At 42.0% G+C, this 22,536-nt stretch overlaps 1 protein-coding gene across 1 annotated transcript in view; it reads left to right on the top strand.

Moving 5' to 3' along the window:
- SLC9A3 (solute carrier family 9 member A3) overlaps positions 1-22,536 on the top strand; it is a 313,153-nt gene that overhangs the window by 21,375 nt on the left and 269,242 nt on the right. Inside the window, exon 2 of the mRNA XM_018558948.1 lies at positions 21,055-21,357. Coding sequence (XP_018414450.1) covers positions 21,055-21,357 — 303 coding nt within the window. The remainder of the gene's footprint in view (positions 1-21,054; positions 21,358-22,536) is intronic.

The following is a 22,536-nucleotide window of genomic DNA, read 5'->3' as shown; positions in this document are numbered from 1 at the left end:
CTGACTGTTGATATGGTCCAGAAAAAGTTAGGCAAAATAAAGGTGAACAAAGCACCTGGACCGGATGGCTTACACCCACGTGTCCTCAAAGAATTGAGCTGTATCAAACTCTCTAATATATATAAAACTCTCTAATGACTGGCTTGGTACAGGTGGATTGGCGCAAATACAGAAGTTGTCAAACAAATCTACTTTTTTTATGAGAAAGTGAGTAATAAATTGGACAGAGGAATGGTTGTGGATATAGTATACATGGACATTGCAAAAGCAATTGACACAGTTTCCCACCGGCGGCTAATGTTTAAGTTAAGGTCTGTAGGTATAGAGTGTTCAATCTCTAATTGGATAGAAAACTGGCTTAAAGACCGTATTCTGAGAGTGGTGATCAAGGATTCATACTCTGAATGAGGTTCTTTTGTGGTGTCCCCCAAGGTTCAGTGTTGGGCCCCTTACTGTTTAATCTGTTTATAAATGATATAGAGTTGGGGATTAAAAGTACAATTTTAATGTGTTTGCAGATGATACCAAGCTATGTAGTGGAATACAGTCCTTACAGGATGTCTCCAACTTACAAGCAGATCTGCATGCACTGTATGATTGGGCATCTATTTGGCACATGAGGTCTAATGTTGATAAATGTAAAGTTATGCACTTGGGGACTAAAAACATGCATGCATCATACACTCTAGGCCCTTGGTTCTCAACTGGTGGGTCGCAACCCTGTGTTCAGTGGGTCACTGCATGCCTTCCACTTTTCTAGGTGAGAGGCTCCTCAGCCTCCCCCTAGCGCAGAACTGTCAGTTCTCACACCGAGCAGCCATTCAAAATATGCTGCCCATTACCTAATGTCAGCTTAAGGTGGGGTGGGATGGAGCTATGGCCGTGAGGGAGCTCCATACATATATGCATTTCTTACAGCTCCCTTGAGTGCCCTGTAGTGGTGCCTGGACTGGAGTGACGTCACATTCTGGCTCCTGTCACCTCTACAGGGCGCACAAGGGAGCTGTGCCAGCAATGCACATATGGATGGAGCTCTGTCACAGCACAGTAGCCCACACTGGACCCCAGGCTGAGGATCCACTCCAGTTCTCGATAAGGTATGGAGAATGGGTGGACCTTAAAAAAAACAAAAAACTTTTTTGGAGTGTGTAGGTGTGTGTGAGAATGTCTGTGAGTGTGTGATATTGTGTCTGTGGTTGTGTGTGTCTGTCAGTGTTTTTGAGGGCCTGTTCACACTAGTACAGCATTAATCGTACAGTCCCATGCAATTAACGCACTGTACCACGCATAATTGCACCTACCGGGAATTCTAGTGTGGGAGGTGCGTTGCATTGCCATTCATTTAAATGGCTCCCTAAATGTACCTCCCACCCAGAGTTGGATTGCCCGCACTGGAACGCGTGGTACCACAATACCGTGTGTTCCAGTGCAGTGCGACTTGAGTCATGACCTAATGACCAAGGTCAAATGGGGGTCCTGAGGTTACACAGGTTCAGAACCACTGCTCTAGGGGGAGTATGTTTGGGTAAGTCAATGATGGAAAAAGATCTGGGTGTTCTGGTAGACCATAGACTCAAAAATAGCATGCAACGTCAAGCCGAAGTTTCTAAAGCAAGCACAATACTTTCTTGTATTAAAAGGGGTATAGACTCCAGCACTTGTACTCGATACAGAAAAACCGGTATCAGTACATCCCTACTACAGACCTTAACTTATACATTAGCCTCCTGTGGGGAAAGCTTTTGCAAAGTCCAAGTATACTATATCCCCAGCAATTCCTTTGTCTAATGTATTGCAGTGTGCTGCTCCTTTAGTTGTTAGACCAGGGTGTCTAACTGTATGAAGCTGAACAGAAAAGGGAAGGAGCGCAACTGACTAGCACAAAATGCGTGGATGGGGAAATGATCAGGGACAAATGATGAATCAAGGTGAATGAATGTTGGATGGTGGAGGTGATGTTTGACACTTACGTGCACAATGGTGGTGAACTCTTCTGATAGGGTTGGTGTGTGTTCAGTGATGGGACACTCCTAGTGATGTGGTCGTGGGGTCTCGCCGTTTGGGTGGAAGGGCGTCACTAGGGTTGGTGGGTTGTCTATATCCCTGCACGAAATCCCGGTTGGAAACCGTTGTGGGAAGGAAACAATAAAAAATTAGTCAGAATTTCTGCATGTATGTATAAATGGGTGTGAATTCTTTACTCACCATAACATTTGGTGTGTGGCGCTATCATCTGTGATGGCTTAGGCAAATTATTGTTCAGGCTTATGGCCTTAAGGCTTTGTATGTACTTAACTTATTCCAAAAAATGGATGTTAGGGTACAAGTAGAGACCTGATATGCCTCCTTTGCAGGGGTTAAATCAACTGCTTCCAGGGTTCAGAGATTTGTTGCACAGCTTTTAGGAAAACTATGCAAATACTACAGGAACACAATACAAATGCTTGACAAACAATCCTATCTTTTGGCAATCCTCATGTAGACAAAGCCTTAGCAAATTAGGCCTTTTAGGGTTAGTATTTTTTTGGAGCAGTGTTATCTGTAGTAAGAGTCATTTTACAGGAAGTTAAAAACGAACTACCAGTAATTTACATTTGCAGCACAGTAAATATTTTACTTTGCAAACAGATATGAAATGCCTATAGTGTAAGACATCTAAAAATCTTGTGACACACTTGACATTTTACAAATATGTGTGCCAGCTGTTACTGCATAGTAATCCAGACGTAAATAGGGATAAGTAATTCATAAGACAGTTTGCATAAATCAAATACTTTGCATACAGATTGATAAATACTTCTTTTGTCTTGTACTGGTACTTGTACTTTTGTCTTTGTCTTGTACTTGCCAATATTTGTGATATTGTGATGGACTGTGAAAATGATCAATCCCAAAATGTAGGGTTCCTTAGATATGGCACAGATCCATGGCATTTGATTTGCATGCAAACTATATGATTTGCCAAACTTGTGGCTCATTTACTGACCTCTTGCTGTAAAATAAGCAACAAAGCAGACAATGATGGAGCCATCCCAGCATATTAAAGGCATTAAAGAGAAAAAGAAGAAAAAGGGCATCAAATTAATTTAATGAGGTTTATGACATGTTCCTTTGACCTGTTCCCTTGCCATTTTATTTAATATCTGCTTTGTATCACAGTCAAAAGGGAATAGAGGATTTAGTGATGGCAGAATCTACTGGCTTTATCTCTTTTATCAAGCTGTTTGCATTAGTTGTGTTTGTGTGTTGATACTATAGGGGGGAATTTATCATTAATATGGCAGGCTAAATGTTGTGGCTCAGGTGAATTTGGCACAAACTCTTGCACAAATTGTCACAAATGTATGAAATTGGGGCAAATGACATGATTAAATATGGTGCAAAGTCAAAATGGTGCAAAAGTAATTGTCCCTGCAACATTTACTTGGTAGCAAAGTCAGCAAAGTAAAGAGAACAGGGATTAACATATTGCTGGACCTTCAACAAAAAAGTAATACGTATGTAAGTCCAAACTGATGGAATTGTTTGAAGATTTTATTGGAAAACATTTAAACCCTCATCATTAGAGGATACATTTATGCAACTTAATGAAGAAAGTTAAAGGAGAACTATGGGGTCAGTGCTTTTCCCCATAGTTCTCCCCAGGGTCACGGGAGGACACAAACTATCGTCCTTCTGTGACCCAAAGCTCAGTATATCGCGAGCTACACTTCTACCTGACTTCACTGTGTTCCCTTACTTCCCGATCTATTGAGCCGATGTGTGACAGTTTAATTGTCACACGTCGGCTCGAACTATGAGGCTGAGTGATTTTCACTCACCTCATGGTTCTACTTTAATTGCCTTAAGCTAGATCTGGGAAACATAAAGGAAAGAGGAATTATCTGATAGAGGAAGATTCTAGTTAATGTGCAACAGTGAGAGCGGTGTTAATTTCGTCGACTAATAATTTTCATCATAGTTTTCGTCAACAACACTTTTTCAGTAACTAAAACTAGACTAAAACAAAACAAAAACAAGGTCATGATGACTAAAACTATAATGAAATGATATTGACATTTTAGTCGACTAACTAAAACTAGACCAAAATGTAAGGGAGAGACATTTGGGCAGAGATCCAATCAAAACTAATCTCTTTGGACTTCCAGTTCCGGTTCCATCCTGAATGGATGGCTAATAGGTAATATGTGCAATAGCATTACAGCCAATATAGTTTTAATTTTAATATTTTAGAGTTGCACTTATGCTTGAAAGAATGAAGAATGTCATATGCAAGTTGTTATAGTCAATGCAAATCTAATTACTGGCCCTTTGTTGAAAATACTCAATATTATTGTTTCTTTATAAGACTTGGTGTAATTTAATTTTAAGTTAAAAACATGTTATATATCACAACAGTTAAATCTGTGTCTCTATTGCATGTTCAAACCTTAATACCATAAGTATTAACAGATTAACAGATGATTACTCCAGGAGTATATAATCAGATTTGAAATTCTAGAGAAATTCTTAAATTACTCTTTAACTAAACCCACTAGATTTTAGTCGACTAAATCTACTGTAGATTTAGTCGAATAAAATCTTATATTTGGTTGACTAAAAATAGACTAAAGCTAAAACAATTGAGATGACTAAAATATGACTTAAACTAAATGGTGTTTTAGTCAAAAGACTAAATCGAAATTTGCTGTCAAAATTAACACTGGTGGAGAGTAGTGCAGTATATGAGGTTTCTGAAGGTAATTTAATGGATACCAATTGATATCAATCAATTACAATCTCATTCACTGCACTGTGGTACCACAAACAGAAAAAGAACACAGCGCTCTCTTAGGAATGTGGGGTCTATGTGGGTGCAACTAATCTGGATTGCTGCTCTAAGAACAGGGTGAGAAACCTGTGAACTGAGAAAAGGAGGGGAAAAATTAGAGCGCAAATCCTAGGAATGTGAGGGGTATAGGGACAACCAGTGTCTGTATGTGGCGGGTGGAAAAACAAAAATTAATAAAATCACAAAAGGTGAAGGACTTACTTGTGGAGCCGAAGTCCTATCGAGGAGGGCTCTTTTGGAGTGTGGGCAGTGCAAGATGTACTCAGTGTCTCCTAGCAAGTGGAGGGATGGATGAAGGAGGAATCAATGTGGACTGAATGCTGTATGTGCCCGGGGACTGGTGAAGAAGCTGCCTATGGTCTTGATGGCAGTGTTCTTAGGATGTGACGGAGTGAAAGGGACCGAGGGCTGGGAGAGGACCCACCGGTCTTTTAAACCCGACGAATCTCCCGCCAATGTTACTCACCCTTTCACTCGAGCTTGAAAAAGAGGATCACGTCGAAACGCGTCGCTTCCTTTTCATTGTTCCGTGCACGTCCTCTCCCAGCCCTCGGTCCCTTTCACTCCGTCACGTCCTAAGAACACTGCCATCAAGACCATAGGCAGCTTCTTCACCAGTCCCCGGGCACATACAGCATTCAGTCCACATTGATTCCTCCTTCATCCATCCCTCCACTTGCTGGGAGACACTGAGTACATCTTGCACTGCCCACACTCCAAAAGTTCCTCTCCCAGCCCTCGGTCCCTTTCACTCCGTCACGTCCTAAGAACACTGCCATCAAGACCATAGGCAGCTTCTTCACCAGTCCCCGGGCACATACAGCATTCAGTCCACATTGATTCCTCCTTCATCCATCCCTCCACTTGCTGGGAGACACTGAGTACATCTTGCACTGCCCACTCTCCAAAAGAGCCCTCCTCGATAGGACTTCGGCTCCACAAGTAAGTCCTTCACCTTTTGTGATTTTATTAATTTTTATTAATTTTTGTTTTTCCACCCGCCACATACAGACACTGGTTGTCCCTATACCCCTCACATTCCTAGGATTTGCGCTCTAATTTTTCCCCTCCTTTTTGCACTGTGGTACCACAGTCTCAAGGCTCTCCACCAGGTCAAGATGGGTGCAGTTTATGCAGTGCAATCTGCGTTTGAATTAGGTGCATGGCGGTGTTAAATTTGGTGCAGAAACTACATCAAATAGCAACATTTCACTTTTAGCCATAGCCGTCACACCTGCACATGATAAATCATGCAGAAACTTGATAATTGGTTATTGCCAGTCTGTCCATGCTTCCAGTGCCAGAGCTCTGGTGCAGATACAATGATAAATTCCACCTATGACTGTAACCACAGACAGACTGTAATAATTATTTTTACATTTGCATCAAATGTATTATTATGTTTGCAACTATTCTTATAAAACAAAAGTTCTTATAAAAGAACTTGTTGGGTACATGTTTTATAGTGACACAATGCTAATTCTGTATGTTTGAGTCGAACATGAGTTCGACTTGAACATCGCTAGTTCGAGTGTTCGCCGAACACACGAACTATAAGGATGATGTTCGTGGTCTATTTGATCACTCAACATCCCACAAGGCAATGCGCCTTGTGAAGCACTAATTAGGTCAGGTGCAAGACTTTGCCCAATCAGGGCTCAGTACTCTGTTAGAGCCATGATTGGGCAAAGTCATGATGACTTTGCCCAATCATGGCTCATAGCTAAGTCCCAGCAGCACACTGTATAAGGCTGCTTATACCGCAGCCCTACATAGTGTGTTGCTGGAGTACAAATAGAGAAAATCTTCATCAGAGTTTTATAGCAGAATTTTATAGCAGAGTTCTGTAGCAGAGTTCTGTAGCAGAGTTCTGTAGCAGAGTTCTGTAGCAGAGTTCTGTAGCAGAGTTCTGTAGCAGAGTTCTATATCAGCGTTCTATATCAGAGTTCTATATCAGCGTTCTATATCAGCGTTCTATATGAGAGTTCTATATGAGAGTTCTATATGAGAGTTCTATATGAGAGTTCTATATGAGAGTTCTATATGAGAGTTCTATATCAGAGTTCTATATCAGAGTTCTATATCAGAGTTTATACAGCATTCTATGTCAGAACCCCCCCAGGCACGATATTTGAAGGAATTTTTCATTTTTATTTTTACCCTTTAAGTGATTTAAAAATCACTTCTCCTTTAAAAACTGTATTTTTTAAAAGTGTTTTTTCCATTGATACATGTCTCCCAGGGCAGTACCCGATTCCCCATACCCTTTTTATGGCCAATAAATTGCATATAAGCCTTCAAAAAGGGGACACTTGAGTTTCCAAGTTCTAATCCCATAGACTTTCACTGAGTTCGAAGTTCAAGTTCGAACTTTTTCCATGTTCTAAAGTTCGAACTTTTTTTTTTTCCTTGATTCCTGTCCCCTAGTGCAGTACCCGGATCCTTTTATTGGCCCTTTTTAGGGCCAATAACTTGCATATAAGCCCTCTTAAAGGGGACAATCGTTTCTGAAAGTTCTACCCCCATTGACTTGCATTGAGTTTGAGTTCAAACTTTTTGGATGTTCGAATTCGAACCGAACTCGGGCCTGTTCGGCCCATCACTAATTCTGATCAGTAGGGGAATTTTATCAATTAAACAGCAATCTTTAGGTAATTTTTCTGCTCATATTCAGTAGTACTTCCAATTGCACCCTGTTTGATAAATGTAACCTTTATGTTTTAAAAGTCAAAAACAAAAAAGTAATAAAAAAATCAACAAAGAGAGACAGTGTAGACTTGTTAAAGTGTGTGCATTTTAAGAGCTAATTACCAGCTGATTTAACCTTGAAAAGCTAGGTAAAACTTAACTCAGACTAGTCAGGGGCATATTTTATGTAAGGTTTAACTGCTGTAACTGGTGTTATAAAAGTGTGCTTGGGTTATAGTCAAGGTTAATTGGCTTGACATACTACTACTAAAATAATAGGAAACAATTACCTAAATTATTTCTTGTAAAACACAGTGCATAATGAGGAACACAATTATGTTCCTAAAGGCAATCATTAATAGTAACTTAACTTTTCTGTAATTACAAAGACAACTGTTCAGTGTTCATTACCATGCAGTTAATGTTTTAGTGTTTCAGAGTATTCCCATTAACATGTTTATGTAAAAACACATTTACCTGCACACATTTAATTAATTGTAATTTTTTACTCCTTGCATCTTCTGTCCACAGAAGCATTGAATGGCATACATTTTTTTTTGGTTTAGTTTTTTCTTTCACCTTTTAAAAATGAACATTAGGGCAATTTAAAAAGCATGCGTTGTGGGCTTTTTTTTAAATAGGTGTATGTTCATTATTGCATTGGTTAATTTTGAAAAGGGATAACCTCATGTTAACAATACATACAGTATACCATATGCAGAAAGAATTCTTAAAGGGGTTATCACTCCATAAAATATCTTTAACTTCTTGAAATTATTGTTGAAGTGTTAAATGAGGAAAGAAGGAAATTAAGCCATTTTAGGTGAAGATAAATAAATAAATATAGACAATAGCTGAATATCAATTTTGATAGGGTTAATTCCTATGTCTGTCCTGCAATCTTTACTGTGTGCCAGGGGTCCGCCTTTCGAGTACACGTTCGAGCCGTGACCACAAAGTGCCGTGGATCAATATTAAAAGGTTTATTCCAAACAGTCAACTTATATATGCATACAAACAAAAGAGGCTGAGTTCTAACCAATCACCCATAAGGCACGTATACAGACATACACTATGTTGCCAAAAGTATTGGGACGCCTGCCTTTACACGCACATGAACTTTAATGGCATCCGTGGTCTTAGTCCGTAGGGTTCAATATTGAGTTGGCTATAACAGCTTCAACTCTTCTGGGAAGGCTGTCCACATGCTTTAGGAGTGTGTCTATGGGAATGTTTGACCAATCTTCCAGAAGAGCATTTGTGATGTTAGGTAATGATGTTGGACAAGAAGGCCTGGCTCGCAGTCTCCACTCTAATTCATCCCAAAGGTGTTCCATCGGGTTGAGGTCAGGGCTCTGTGCAGGCCAGTCAAGTTCCTCCACCCCAAACTCGCTCATCCATGTCTTTATGGACCTTGCTTTGTGCACTAGTGTGCAGTCATGTTGGAACAGGAAGGGGCCATCCCCAAACTGTTCCCACAAAGCTGGGAGCATGAAATTGTCCAAAATGTCTTGGTATGCTTATGCCTTAAGAGCTCCCTTCACTGGAACTAAGGGGCCAAGCCCAACCCCTGAAAAACAGCCCCACACCATAATCCCCTCTCCACCAAACTTTACACTTCGCACAATGCAGTCAGGCAAGTACCGTTTTCCTGGCAACTGCCAAACCCAGACACATCCATCGGATTGCCAGACAGGGAAGTGTGATTCGTCACTCCAGAGAACACGTCTCCACTTCTCTAGAGTACAGTGGCGGCGTGCTTTACACCGCTGCATCCGACGCTTTGCATTGCACTTGGTGATGTAAGGCTTGGATGTAGCTGCTCGGCCATGGAAACCCATTCTATGAAGCTCTCTATGCACTGTTGTTGTGCCAATCTGAAGGCCATACGAAGTTTGGAGGTCTGTAGCTATTGACTCTGCAGATAGTTGACAACTTCTGCTCACTGTGCTCTTCAGCATGCGCTGACCCAGCTCTGTCCTTTTACATGGCCTACCACTTTGTGGCTGAGTTATTGTGGTTCTCAGTTGCTTCCACTTTGTTATAATACCACTTACAGTTGACCGTGGAATATTTAGTAGCAAGGAAATTTCACAGAACACCTGAATCCAATGATTTGGAGGAGTGTCCCAATACTTTTGGCAATATAGTGTATATAGATCATACACAGCATTCATGATGGTCTCATGACTAGTTTCAAGACAATGTAAGGATTCCCTTCTCGTGGGTCTCCCGACAGTTCCAAAAATAAGAACATGTAGTAAAGGAAGTTAAAGGAGAACTATGGGGTTAGGGCTTTTCCCCATAGTTCTCCTAAGGGTAACGGGAGGACACAAACTAGGGTCCTCACCTCACCCTAAGCTCAGTATACCGCAAGCTACAACTCGTGGTATACTGAGGCGCCGCAGCTGAAACGGATCCCGACAATTATGTCTGGATCCGCCCAGCTGCGTGAGTAACAGCTGGCTCTGCCTATCTAGAAGCAGAGCCAGCTGTACCCGCCCCCTCTCCTGTCCGTTCCGCCAGTCAGCACTGGAGGGTCACCGTGGTGAGGGGGAATCCAGTCCCTCCCTGTGACGGCTCTCTGCAGTGACAGGATCGAGAAGTGAGCGAACACCGGTGTGTTCGCTCACTTCCCGATCTACTGAGCCGACCTGTGACAGTTTCATTGTCACAGGTCGGCTAGAACTATGAGGATGAGTGAAAAGCACTCACCTCATAGTTCTCCTTTAAGTAAGTAACAAGTACATTCTATGCATTGGTCTGTTAGGACTCACTAAGCAGTAAATAAGGCAAAAGATAACATTCATTATGTACATTAAGACATAGCTCTTACTTTATACAATTCCTCTAATTTCCCTCCTTTTGTCCCAACGGGCAACTTATATAAGTAACATCTGTTTATTTTTTATTTATTGAATTATTTTTTTAACAATTTTTTTTAACTTAACTGTATTGCTATAACACAGGAGCTAACAAGCCCCTGTGTGATAGCATTTGGAGGTAACAGGTTCTCTTTATTGATGCTGTAACATCCAATACCGGAGTTCTAGCACAGCACTGTGCTGGAACTCCTGTGACAGCTGAGAGGGGAAGGCTGCCCTCCCCTCTCACTGTTTACACGTTTACTTTTAACCCTGCAGCTTTGCTCCCCACTCTCCTCTCCATCCTGAAGATCCCTCCCCTCTCACTGTTTACACGTTTACTTTTAACCCTGCAGCTTTGCTCCCCACTCTCCTCTCCATCCTGAAGATGTCGGCGGCCAGCAACGAGAGATACTCGGCAGCTGGGGGGGGGGACGACAGGCTGCAGTGTTATTACAAGTGATCTCAGCGACATCGCCAAAATCACTTGTAAACAAACCATTGGCTTCCTTGCTGTACATTTAGCCCTGATTGCCTAAAGCGGGGCTCAATGTATAAAAACAACGACCCGCCCAGTCAGTGCCCGGAACTTCATGTTCCAGGCGTCAGGAGATTGCACACCGCTGCCACCCGCCCAGTCAACGACCCGCCCAGTCAGTGCCCGGAACTTCATGTTCCAGGCGTCAGGAGATTGCACACCGCTGCCACCCCTCTGCTCCATGCCACCCCGAGATGTGTGTGTTTTAATGTGTGTGTGTGATGTGTGTGTTTTAATGCGTGTGTGTGTGATCTGTGTGTTTTAGCATGTGTGTGTGATCTGTGTGTTTTAATGCGTGTGTGTGATATGTGTGTTTTAATGCGTGTGTGCGCTTCATTACGTGTGTGGTGTGTTGTGTGTGCGTGTTTTAATGCGTGTGTGATTCATTACGTGTGTGGTTTTTTTAATGAGTGTGTGATGTGTGTGATTAAATGCGTGTGTAGTGTGTGTGTGTGTTGTAATGCATGTGTGTGTTTCATTACGTGTGTGTTTTAATACGTGTGTGATGTGTGTGTTTCATTGCATGTGTGATGTGTGTGTTTCATTGCATGTGTGACATGTGTGTTTTTTGATGTGTGTTTTAATGTGTGTACGATGTGTGTGTTTCATTACGTGTGCAATGTGTGTGTGTCTTTTTTTCCTGTGTGATATGTGTGTGTTTTTAAAAAAATATCTGTGTGTGTGTGTGTGTTTCATTACGTGTGTGATGTGTGTGTGTTTTATTGAGTGTATAAATGTTTGAATATGCGTGTCCCTATTTTGCCTAAGCAGTGATGCTGAATGTTTTTTAAACCCCAGCGCCCAAACTGCAGCACAATAGTAAACTTATTTTCAGTGTTGGCACTTTGAGTTAAATAAATTGATTTTGTGTCGCAGTTTGGGGACTCAGATTCAAAAACGTTCGCCATCACTGTCCTATATAGTTGCTGGCCTTTTAACAGCTTAGTCTGGTATTGCTTGCTAATTCAGTACTTTATTGCTAAGATTTGCTCTCTCATGAACTTTCTGTAGTTCCTCCCACATTCATTTTGCAGTTTCAAGCTTGCATATGCGCACAATTTGATCATCAGCTATGCTCAGCAATATAGTACTTTAAGCTTTCTGATCTTTCCTGTCCACTCATCTGTAGGTGGGGTTGGTGTGGGCTCTTGTATACACATCCTTTTACCCTCCCTTATTAGCCGCATCTTCATTTTACATTTCCATGACTGATAGTTCAGGTTTGTCAGATTGGTGACTGAAAACTCTGATGACACATTACTAGTTTCCAATATACAGCATATGCTTTCTGACCTTTTTTTTTTTAGGGAATGTTTTTGTTCTGTCTCAACTGCTACTTTATGCACTGGCATACCTCCACAGATCTTGATCTGCTTAGACAGTACTGTCGCATGCCGATTCAGCAGCCTACACAGACAGCTTAACTCTCCAATCAGACATGGAAGTTAAATTCAATGTTACTTCTCAAAGTACAGTACAGAGGATGTCTTCTAGACTTTTGAAGAGTAGGAAGACAATGACTATGACAGCATTTTGTCTGCCGTACTAATTGTGTGAACATGGAAGAAGAAGGGAAGGTAACACTGTACCACCTAGTGTTAACAGAAGAGGGAACAGACCTATATCTAGTACACAGAATAAGAAGTTGTAGTGATGCTGCACTAATTCTAGTTGTCAGTAGACAACACAACATAAGAATATTCAATGTTATCTAATGCAATATCAGTAAACAGTGTAGGACACACCAATTTTGCTGAAACTAAGCTTCAGTTCAGTACTTTGGCTGTAGCTGGGCCCATACGCTACTGGAAAGCTGCATTCAAGATGATGCTAGACACACGACTGAACAGAAAACAACAGGAACAGAGAAACAGGAAATTACATATTAAACATGTAGTTCCATTAGGAAGAACAATATTTACTACAGGAAAACTTCCAACTGAAATGGAAACCAGATCAAATATCTGCTGAGGTATCTGCCCCCGTTCTAATTAAGTCTGAGTGGTATGGTGTGCACACCAGAAGAATCACACTGACACGGTGTTCAGCTAGGTGAAACGTCTTTATTATGCTAAGGCACATGAGTTTTTATAGGCAAGCAGTCAATACGGTGTGCAAAAGTCACGTGAGCGTAGCGTCACTAGACTACTCATAAGCTTCTGATTGGTCTTGTCCATATAAGGTAAACTTCTTTCAGGATCCAAACATTGTCATCTTGGGTGTAGTCCTGGGAGGAGGTGCCATCTTAGTTTCTTGTTCTTCACACGATGGGAGGGGGTGCAGCTAGCAGCCATTTTGAGCAAGGAATAGATAGTAAGAGGATAGCTACACACCTATATACATTAATAAGACAAATGGTCATTTTAAAAAAAGTGAAACAAATATTTGGTAAAAGGAAGGTTTGGTGAAGAGAATTTTTTTTTTCTGAAGGAAGGTCCCCTATTTTTAATTTTAGACAAAATTATAGTTTTCCCCAGAAAAGGGGATCCCACCATTCCTACAAACAGTGCAAAAAGTATTTATAAAAATATATATGTATTGGTTATAGAAATACTAAAATTAGTTGTAAACAGCATAACATGTCCTGGGTATACGTCGTATCAAAAATATCAAAAAACATATATCAAAAGAAATCAAAAAACACACACACACACATATATATGGCTGCATTCAGCTAGTAAATCTTAAACAATTATATTATGGAACAAATGGTGTGGAGGCACACTGTGTAGAACGCCTAATGTTCTCAGATGACAGAGAAAACTGGTGTCAAAGATGTATATATATGTTACTTCTTTTTGATGTTAAATGTCTCCGTATGGACAAAAAAAAGGAACCATATTGATGGAAAAAAGAAGGAGAGCTCTGTATTTCAAAAAGATACCATACATATGTATGAAATGCGGCATTTATCAGAAATTAAAGTTATAAGAAAGAGATTTAACTCACGATGGAATGTGTCCTCATTTGGAAAATCGATTTGGAAAAGAGAAAGACGATGTCTCCGCTGATGTAGTTGTATCCAATCAAAGAAAATAGGAGATCCAGGAGATGTAGTAATATCTCGGCTCTGTGCTTTAGTTGTTTCCGGAACTTTGCCTTTACTGGATCACTATATTAATTTTGTAGGGTATATTTTCTTTGCGATGAAACATATCTTTCTTTTGGAGGTCAACTCTGGAAAGAAAAAGACAAAATGTCTGCTGATGTATTTGCATCCAATCGAGGGGGGTTGGAGATCCAGGAGATGCGGTTGTATCTCGGCTTTGTACGTTGGTGATTTTGGATCTTTGCCTTTACTGGATTCCTATGTTGGTTCTGTGGGATTTATTTTCTTTCCAAATGGATGATGGTAGGCACAAGAAACATTTCCTTCATGAGAAGGTGACAAAGTAGCTGAGTATCTTTGTTCCTATAACTGTTCCTATAACCTATGACGCGTTTACCCTACAAAATTAATATAGTAATCCAGTAAAGGCAAAGTTCCGGAAACAACTAACACACAGAGCCGAGATATTACTACATCTCCTGGATCTCCTATTTTCTTTAATTGGATACAACTACATCAGCGGAGACATCGTCTTTCTCTTTTCCAAATCGATTTTCCAAATGAGGACACATTCCATCGTGAGTTAAATCTCTTTTTTCTTATAACTTTAGTTTCTGATAAATGCCGCATTTCCTACATATGTATGGTATCTTTTTTGAAATACATAGCTCTCTTTCTTTTTTCCATCAATATGGTTCCTTTTTTTCATCCATACGGAGACATTTAACATCAAAAAGAAGTAATATATATATATACATCTTTGACACCAGTTTTCTCTGTCATTTGAGAACATTAGGCGTTCTACACAGTGTGCCTCCACACCATTTGTTCCATAATATAATTGTTTAAGATTTACTAGCTGAATGCAGCCATATATATGTGTGTGTGTGTTTTTTGATTTCTTTTGATATATGTTTTTTTATATTTTTGATACGTGCGATACCCAGGACATGTTATGCTGTGTATAACTAATTTTAGTATTTCTATAACCAATAAATATATATTTTTATAAATACTCTTTGCACTGTTTGTAGGAATGGTGGGATCCCCTTTTCTGGGGAAAACTATAATTTTGTCTAAAATGGTAATTTTACTTGATTCCATAACACACCTAGTGGCTAAACTATTAATCACAGTATATTATATGGGAATAGTTAAAAACAACATGCTAAAATTGTCTGTATAAACAACATACCTTAAATATCCAATTCATTACAGAAATAAATGCAACAGATGATTTGATCTTTGCAGTTCACTTCACTTGATATTTTAGTAAATTAGGTCTATGTCCACAAACTAAGTTGAATCTAACTGAAATGTACCTTGCAAAGTAAACATACGCTATTCCTTTAGGGCTGGTTCACACCACAAAGACTGCGTTCCAAAGCGTTCGGTCTCTGGAATGCAAACCAGCTTCCTGTGTTCAGGGGCAGGAGGTGGCATGGCAGTGCATTTAAGTCAATGGCACCAGGGACACACCCCCTGCCCGCAGTGCAATCGTCCGCACCCGAACGCGTGGCACATTAGAGTCTGCGTTCCGGTCCAGTGTGATCTGCAAAAATGCTGCATGCACTATTTTTGCAGATCGCACTGGACCTAATGTGCTGCGCATTTGGGTGCGGCCGATCGCACTGCGGGGGGCGTGGCTGCTGTGCCACTGACTTCAATGCACCGCCACGCTCCCTCCCGCCCCTGAACGCAGGGAGCTGGCCGGTTTGCGTTCCAGTGTCTTCCATAGGCCGAACGCTCTGGAATGCAGTCTTTGTGATGTGAACCGGCCCTTAGTAAAGAAAAACCTCTGACTCTTAGATTGTTACTCCTTGATCTGTATTCCAGATCATCTGCATGGTTTCTAATGGCATTCATTCGTCATAGTTTTGCAGATGTACTTCATGTTAAATAATCTACTTGTTTTATGACTCAAAAGTACTCAGTTTGTACTGCATGGATGTCAGACTTTAGATCTATAAGGTCTTCTATTAAATCCCTCTAACAGATAAGGCAAGAGATGCTATTACTTTTCCAAATTACTTCTCCTACATGGTTTCAAGGAGTAGTATGTACCGTATGTCAGTGTCAGAGCCTGTCAGAGCCTGGTGTCCCATCTTGTCCAGAGGATCTACAGCTTATGGGTCTCTCTGTTTAGAGGTCTGTGCCATTTTGGAGCTAGGTCAGGCATGCTCTACTGATATTTAGCCACCCCTGTGCTACTTGTCAAGGGGCATCTGACCACTTTTGTGGTGAACAGTGGAGTTGCAGTCTTTAAAATGAACCATTGGGATGTTTTAAAAGCTTTTACCGCTCACCAATTTAGTGTTGGCATTGAGTGATTGCTCTCAATCCAACATTTACAGTGATATGTAACATGTGTGGTGAAATCATCTCGTTTTCGCACATAGGTTGTTTGCACATGTGTTTGCGTTTGTATCTGCATACATGTGGGGGCAGGGGACTTTACATTTTTTTGTGTTTCTTTTTTTTCATATGTGACTTTAATGTTTCACCTTTTTTTTTTTACACTATGTGACATCACAGATACAGTGACAGGTCTTCTTTATGAGGACATCCGAGGTCTATTAGACCCCTAATGTCACCTATGACCCCAAATAAGCTTATGGAACAGAACCACAGCAGCCAGAGAAATTACAGAATGAAAAAAAACGGTACCTGAGGCAGCAGTGATTTTGGTATAACCACTTCAGGACCACACAGTTTACAGGTGAAACTCAAATAATTAGAATATCGTGCAAAAGTTCATTTATTTCACTAATGCAACTTAAAAGGTGAAACTAATATATGAGATAAACTCATTACATGCAAAGCAAGATAGTTCAAGTCGTGATTTGTCATAATTGTTTTACCTGGGCAATAGAAAAACAGACCTGGTCTGTTGTTCAGTGGCCCAAAGTCCTCTTTTCTGATGAGAGCAAATTTTGCATCTCATTTGGAAACCAAGGATCCAGAATATGGAGGAAGAATGGAGAAGCACACACTGCAAGATGCGTGTAGTCCAGTGTGAAGTTTCCACAGTCTGTGTTGATTTGGGGAGCCATGTCATCTGCTGGTGTTGGTCCACTGTGCTTCATTAAGTCCAGGGTCAACGCAGCCGTCTACCAGGAGATTTTGGAGCACTTCATGCTTCCTTCCGCAGACGAGCTCTATGGGGATGCTGACTTCATTTTCCAGCAGGACTTGGCACCTGCCCACACTGCCAAAAGCACCAAAACCTGGTTCAATGACCGTGGGATTACTGTGCTTGATTGGCCAGCAAACTCGCCTGACCTGAACCCCATAGAGAATCTATGGGGCATTGCCAAGAGAAAGATGAGAGACATGAGACCGAACAATGCAGAAGAGCTGAAGGCCGCTATTGAAGCATCCTGGTCTTCCATAACACCTCAGCAGTGCCACAGGCTGATAGCTTCCATGCCACGCCACATTGAGGCAGTAATTGCTGCAAAAGGGGCCCAAACCAAGTACTGAGTACATATGCATGCTTATACTTTTCAGAGGTCCGATATTGTTCTATGTACAATCCTTGTTTTATTGATTGCATGTAATATTCAAATTTTCTGAGATTGTGGATTTGGGGTTTTCATGAGCTGTAAGCCATAATCATCACAATTATAACAAATCACGGCTTGAACTATCTTGCTTTGCATGTAATGAGTCTATCTCATATATTAGTTTCACCTTTTAAGTTGCATTAGTGAAATAAATGAACTTTTGCACGATATTCTAATTATTCGAGTTTCACCTGTATATACTTATTGTGGTCCTGAAGTTGTTAAGTAAGTACAGCTTCACCAAATTTACTATGCTAATTGGAAATTCCCTTGCAAAGTGAATTTGCACATGTGCACATGCCATAGCGACCCAGGCGGCTGCTATGGGGCCCGTGCACTGGGGGGCCCGGCCAGGCATCCCTATGATGCCATGTGGGCCGCCTGGGTCGCTATGGCGTCTCGGGTGCTGGCTGTCACTGACATAGCTCAGCAGCAGCTGTGAAGGAGAATGTTCCCCCTCACAGCCGCTGTGGAGCTGTGTCAGTGACAGCCAGCAGATGCAGCAGAATATGCCAGAATATGCCTAACAGCAACCCCGCCTCCTCTCACATCACTGGCCAGCGATCTAAGAGCAGGTGGGGCCAGTGATGTAAGAGGAGGCGGGGGCCCGTCGATAGAAGGAGGCGGAGCCCGGGGACGGAAGAGGAAGCAGGGGCCCGGCGGCGGCAACCACGCAGGTGGACAACGCTGACAGGTAAGAGGCCCAACTGAGACCTTGCATAGCCCACCATAGAGATTCTATGGTGGGCTCTGCAAGTGACATAACTAGCAATCACGGGGCCCCATCCAAGATTTTGCTATGGGGCCCTGTGATTTCTAGTTACGCCCCTGCCAGAGTGTCTCAAAATCAGTTTAGAGCAAAGTTAATCTCTGCAAACTATACAATAATATTGTAAAAGGAAGAGAAGATACTGATCAAAATAGCCTCAGCCCACAGAATTTGTAAGCACAAGTATTCATGGTTTCGGGATCAAGGAACAAATGCTTTTCAACTAGAATATGAAATTCAAGCAATTTTCATATATCACCCTCAAGATATACTCTTAAGAGAGGACAACAGCTTCAACCACTTACTAAAATACTTAAAATTACTTAGAGACGAGAGAGGGAGCGGGGCATTAAATATTTTGCGGTGCATTTGGCGCTACGAGAATCAGATGTTTATGAATTGAACTATGTGCAATTATTGGTGGAGATGCAGCATCGATTAAATAGTTGGGGCCCGAAAATTAGGGATGCACAGATACTTTTTGAGTACCAGTGCAGATACTTGGCATTTTCATGAGAACTACCAGGGTTGCAGCGGTTGCAGCTGGGACCTGGCTCTGGCACTCCATCACTGTCCTGAAATCATTAGTCTGTATTGTTTTAGAAAAACTGTCACATGACAATAAACAAAAATGTATCAGTACTCGTACTTGTAAGTACTCGGCAAGTACCAGTACTCGTACTCGCAAAACTGGTATCTGTGCATCCCTTTATTTGTATTTATAAAAACCAAATCGTACATTAAAACAGAGATGTACAAATCCCAGGAGCTCCGTGTGCTCCTTACAAATGACATCTGCCTCCTAATTTTTGAATTTTTCTCTAGTCTAGTCTTGGAGCTCAAAAGTATCGGTACATGTACTCGTACTTGGAATGAGTACTGTACTTGGTATCTGTGCAACCCTACCGAAAATGCATTCGTGGGTGGGAAGGATGGAGTTGATTAAAATGGATATCTTATATAGATTTTATTTATTTCAGACTATTCAGATTAAAATTCCAAGATCTTATTTGAGAACCTTGAGGGCAGCTATGATTAAATATGTGTGGGGATCAACTTCACTACCATTAAGACATGATATATTAGTAATGTATAGACAGGATGGGGGAGCAGGTCTTCCACATATGGAGCTGTATTATTGGGCAGCAGTTTTAACTTGTATTATAGACTGGTTTGCATCATCAGACAGATAACATTAACCCTAAGAGCAGTGACTTCACCTTTTATTTTTATACCAAACAGCCTATATACCACAATACACATTTTTTTTTATAACAGAAACACTTATCAGTTAAGTGGTAGATGGTAGAATTTGGAGCATTAACTATTTGGATCATGCACCTATTAGGGTTGCCACCTGTCCAGGATTGACCCGGACAGTCCGAGTTTTGAATGCTGTGTCCGGGTTTCATGGCAGAAGAAACCTAGACACAAAATGTTAGGCAGACAGGGGCAACAAAAATTACGTTACGGGTTACTGGCTTCCCCCCCCCCCCCCCCACTGAAAATAGTCTCAACTGTGATATTAACATATAAATAAGCCGCAACTCATTCTCCCAAAAAAATGTCTGTGCATCGCTAGTGTGTTCGGGTTTCGCTTGAAGAAAAGGTGGTAACCCTAGCACCTATTTTGCTCACCCGTAAACCTCTAAACTGCAAACTTAATAACTCATTATTACTTAAAACAACGCTGTCATCAGGCCATTCATGTCAGGAAAAATATTTCCATAAGATTATATGTACATTTATTGTATTTTGTGCATGTTATTTGCCTGTAAAAGCCTCCCTTATGTAGACATCCAACAGTCCTGAGACTTGCTGCTGGGTGCCACCATTTTGTATTGGATGTCAGCAGATATAAGAGAGTTCTATTCTATAGTATTGCCCTGCAGCTAAATAAAAGTAGCCACTGTTACAAGCTCGCTCCCGTGATCGACTATAACTTTAATACAAATTAATAAACTAAACATGAGATTATAGTCTATCATGGGAGCCAGCAGGGAGCGGTGGTTACTTTACAACACAAAGAGGGACCATGTGGAACAAAAGTAGCCACCATCCAGAAGGAAGGACAGTGTCAGCACAAATTCAGAGATGATTTGAGGATCTACAGCTGAATGATGCAATAAAAGCTAAATTTTTGTTAATAGACACTTTACTTTACTTTTATATTCCCACTGATAAACCTTTCAAATGTAATTCACAGAACATAAAATCAGGGTGAAAATGTTATTAACCTCTTCAGTGGATCTACCCCTGCACTGCAAGGGTTAACTGCTCATTTTTGCCTAGTGTCAAAAATAACAAAGTTATACTCACCCGAACCTCTGAGCTGGCCGACTGTGACAGTGCTTCAGCCTGTCTCCTCCGTAGCCATGGTATCTCCCTCGGCATCCTCACATCCTATACACAGTGTATAGAACGTGATGACTCTGAGACCTTAGACCACTGCAGCGGAGAGGGAGAGAGGCACCAGGGACTGCTCTAAGAGCAGGCCGGCTTGGAGGATAAGGTAAGTATAACTTTTTTTGACCCTAGGCTAAAACAAGCACAGTGCAGGGGTAGCCCCACTGCAAGGGTTAATAAAAATGAAACCCTGAGTTTTTCTTTAAGGTATGTTTATGTTCTGTGAAATCAACTTTATTTTTGTACATGTGTTTCTTAATACTGACTTCAACTTGGTAAATTGGTTCCGCATAATCACATCATTTGGAATTGTTCTGAAATATTAATAGTATTTTCTTTACAGGTTTTCACATATCGCATAAAGTGACTTCTGTAGTTCCAGAGAGCTGTCTTTTGATTGTACTTGGCCTGCTCCTTGGTGGAATAGTATGGGCTGCAGATCACATCGCTTCCTTTACACTAACGCCAACAGTATTCTTCTTTTACCTACTGCCACCTATTGTACTAGATGCTGGATACTTTATGCCAAACAGACTATTCTTTGGAAATCTTGGAACTATCCTTCTTTATGCTGTAATTGGAACAGTCTGGAATGCTGCTACAACTGGACTATCACTGTATGGTGTTTACCTAACAGGAATAATGGGTAAGCTACATTTTCTTTATTGTTTACTTGCTGTTAAATTTTTAATTGCATTTTGTGTTACTAGTAAAGCCACTTCAGCTAAAGATCAGTTAGGTCATAGGAGAAAAATTACAGTAATTTGGACATATGAAAAGTCTTCAATAAAACAAAGGGTTGCTGTAATGAGCGTTGAGAGTGTTGGCCAAAGGAATACAGCGAAGATAATTATGATCAGAAACTGAGGTCTTAGGAAATAACAATAAGCAGGGTCAGATTAACATAGGAGAGAGTGGAGGTCCAGCTCCAGGCCCGCCCCTGCAAATAGGCCCGGCCGAGCCAAGCCGGCCCGACCAGAATCGCGGCCGGGCCGACCTGACTGGCATAGCGGCCGAGCTGACCCAAGTTGCGGCCGTGCCGAGCAGACCCGAATCGCTGCCAGCCCGATGGTAATCCGGGCCAGCCGCAATGAGGCAGCCATGGCCCTCTATTCAGGCATTTCAGAGGACCCTCTGATATGCCTGAGCAGAGAGCCACATCTGCTGCGGCTGCAGTTTCCAGTCTCCTTGACCCCCCTGGAGCCTGCACTGCCCCCCCCAGAGCCCACACTGACCTCCCCTGTAGCCTGTACTAACCTCCCCCTGGAGCCCGCACTGACCCTCCCTGGTGCCTCCACTGCCCCCTGGAGCCCACATTGGAGCACGCACTGACCACCTGGAGCCCACACTGACCCCCTGGAGCCCCCACTGACGACCTGGAACCTGCACTGACCTCCTGGAACCCGCACTGACCTATTGGAGCCTGCACTGACCTGGAGCCCACACTAACCTCCTGGAGCCTGCACTGACCTTCTGGAGCCCGCACTGAACCCCCTGGAGCCCGCACTGACCTCTGGGAGCCCGCACTGCCTGCCTGAGAGCCCACAATAACCTCCTGGAGCCCACACTAACCTCCTGGAGCCCACACTGACCTCCTGAGCTTGCACTGACCACCTGAAGCCTGCACTGACCACCTGAAGCCTGCACTGACCGCCTGGAGCTTGCACTGACTTCCTGGAGCCTGCACTGACCCCCCTGGAGCCCTCACTGACCCCCCTGGAGCCCTCACTGACCCCCCTGAAGCCCGCACTGACCCCCTGGAGCCTGCACTGATCCCCTGGAGCCTGCACTGACCCCCTGGAGCCTGCACTGACCCCCTGGAGCC

The sequence above is a fragment of the Nanorana parkeri genome, unplaced genomic scaffold, assembly GCF_000935625.1.
Source record: "Nanorana parkeri isolate BGI_ZX_2015 unplaced genomic scaffold, ASM93562v1 scaffold370, whole genome shotgun sequence".
Taxonomy (NCBI): Eukaryota; Metazoa; Chordata; class Amphibia; order Anura; family Dicroglossidae; genus Nanorana; species Nanorana parkeri.
Note: the sequence above shows the minus strand (reverse complement) of the source record. Positions and strands in the feature narration are given on the sequence as shown.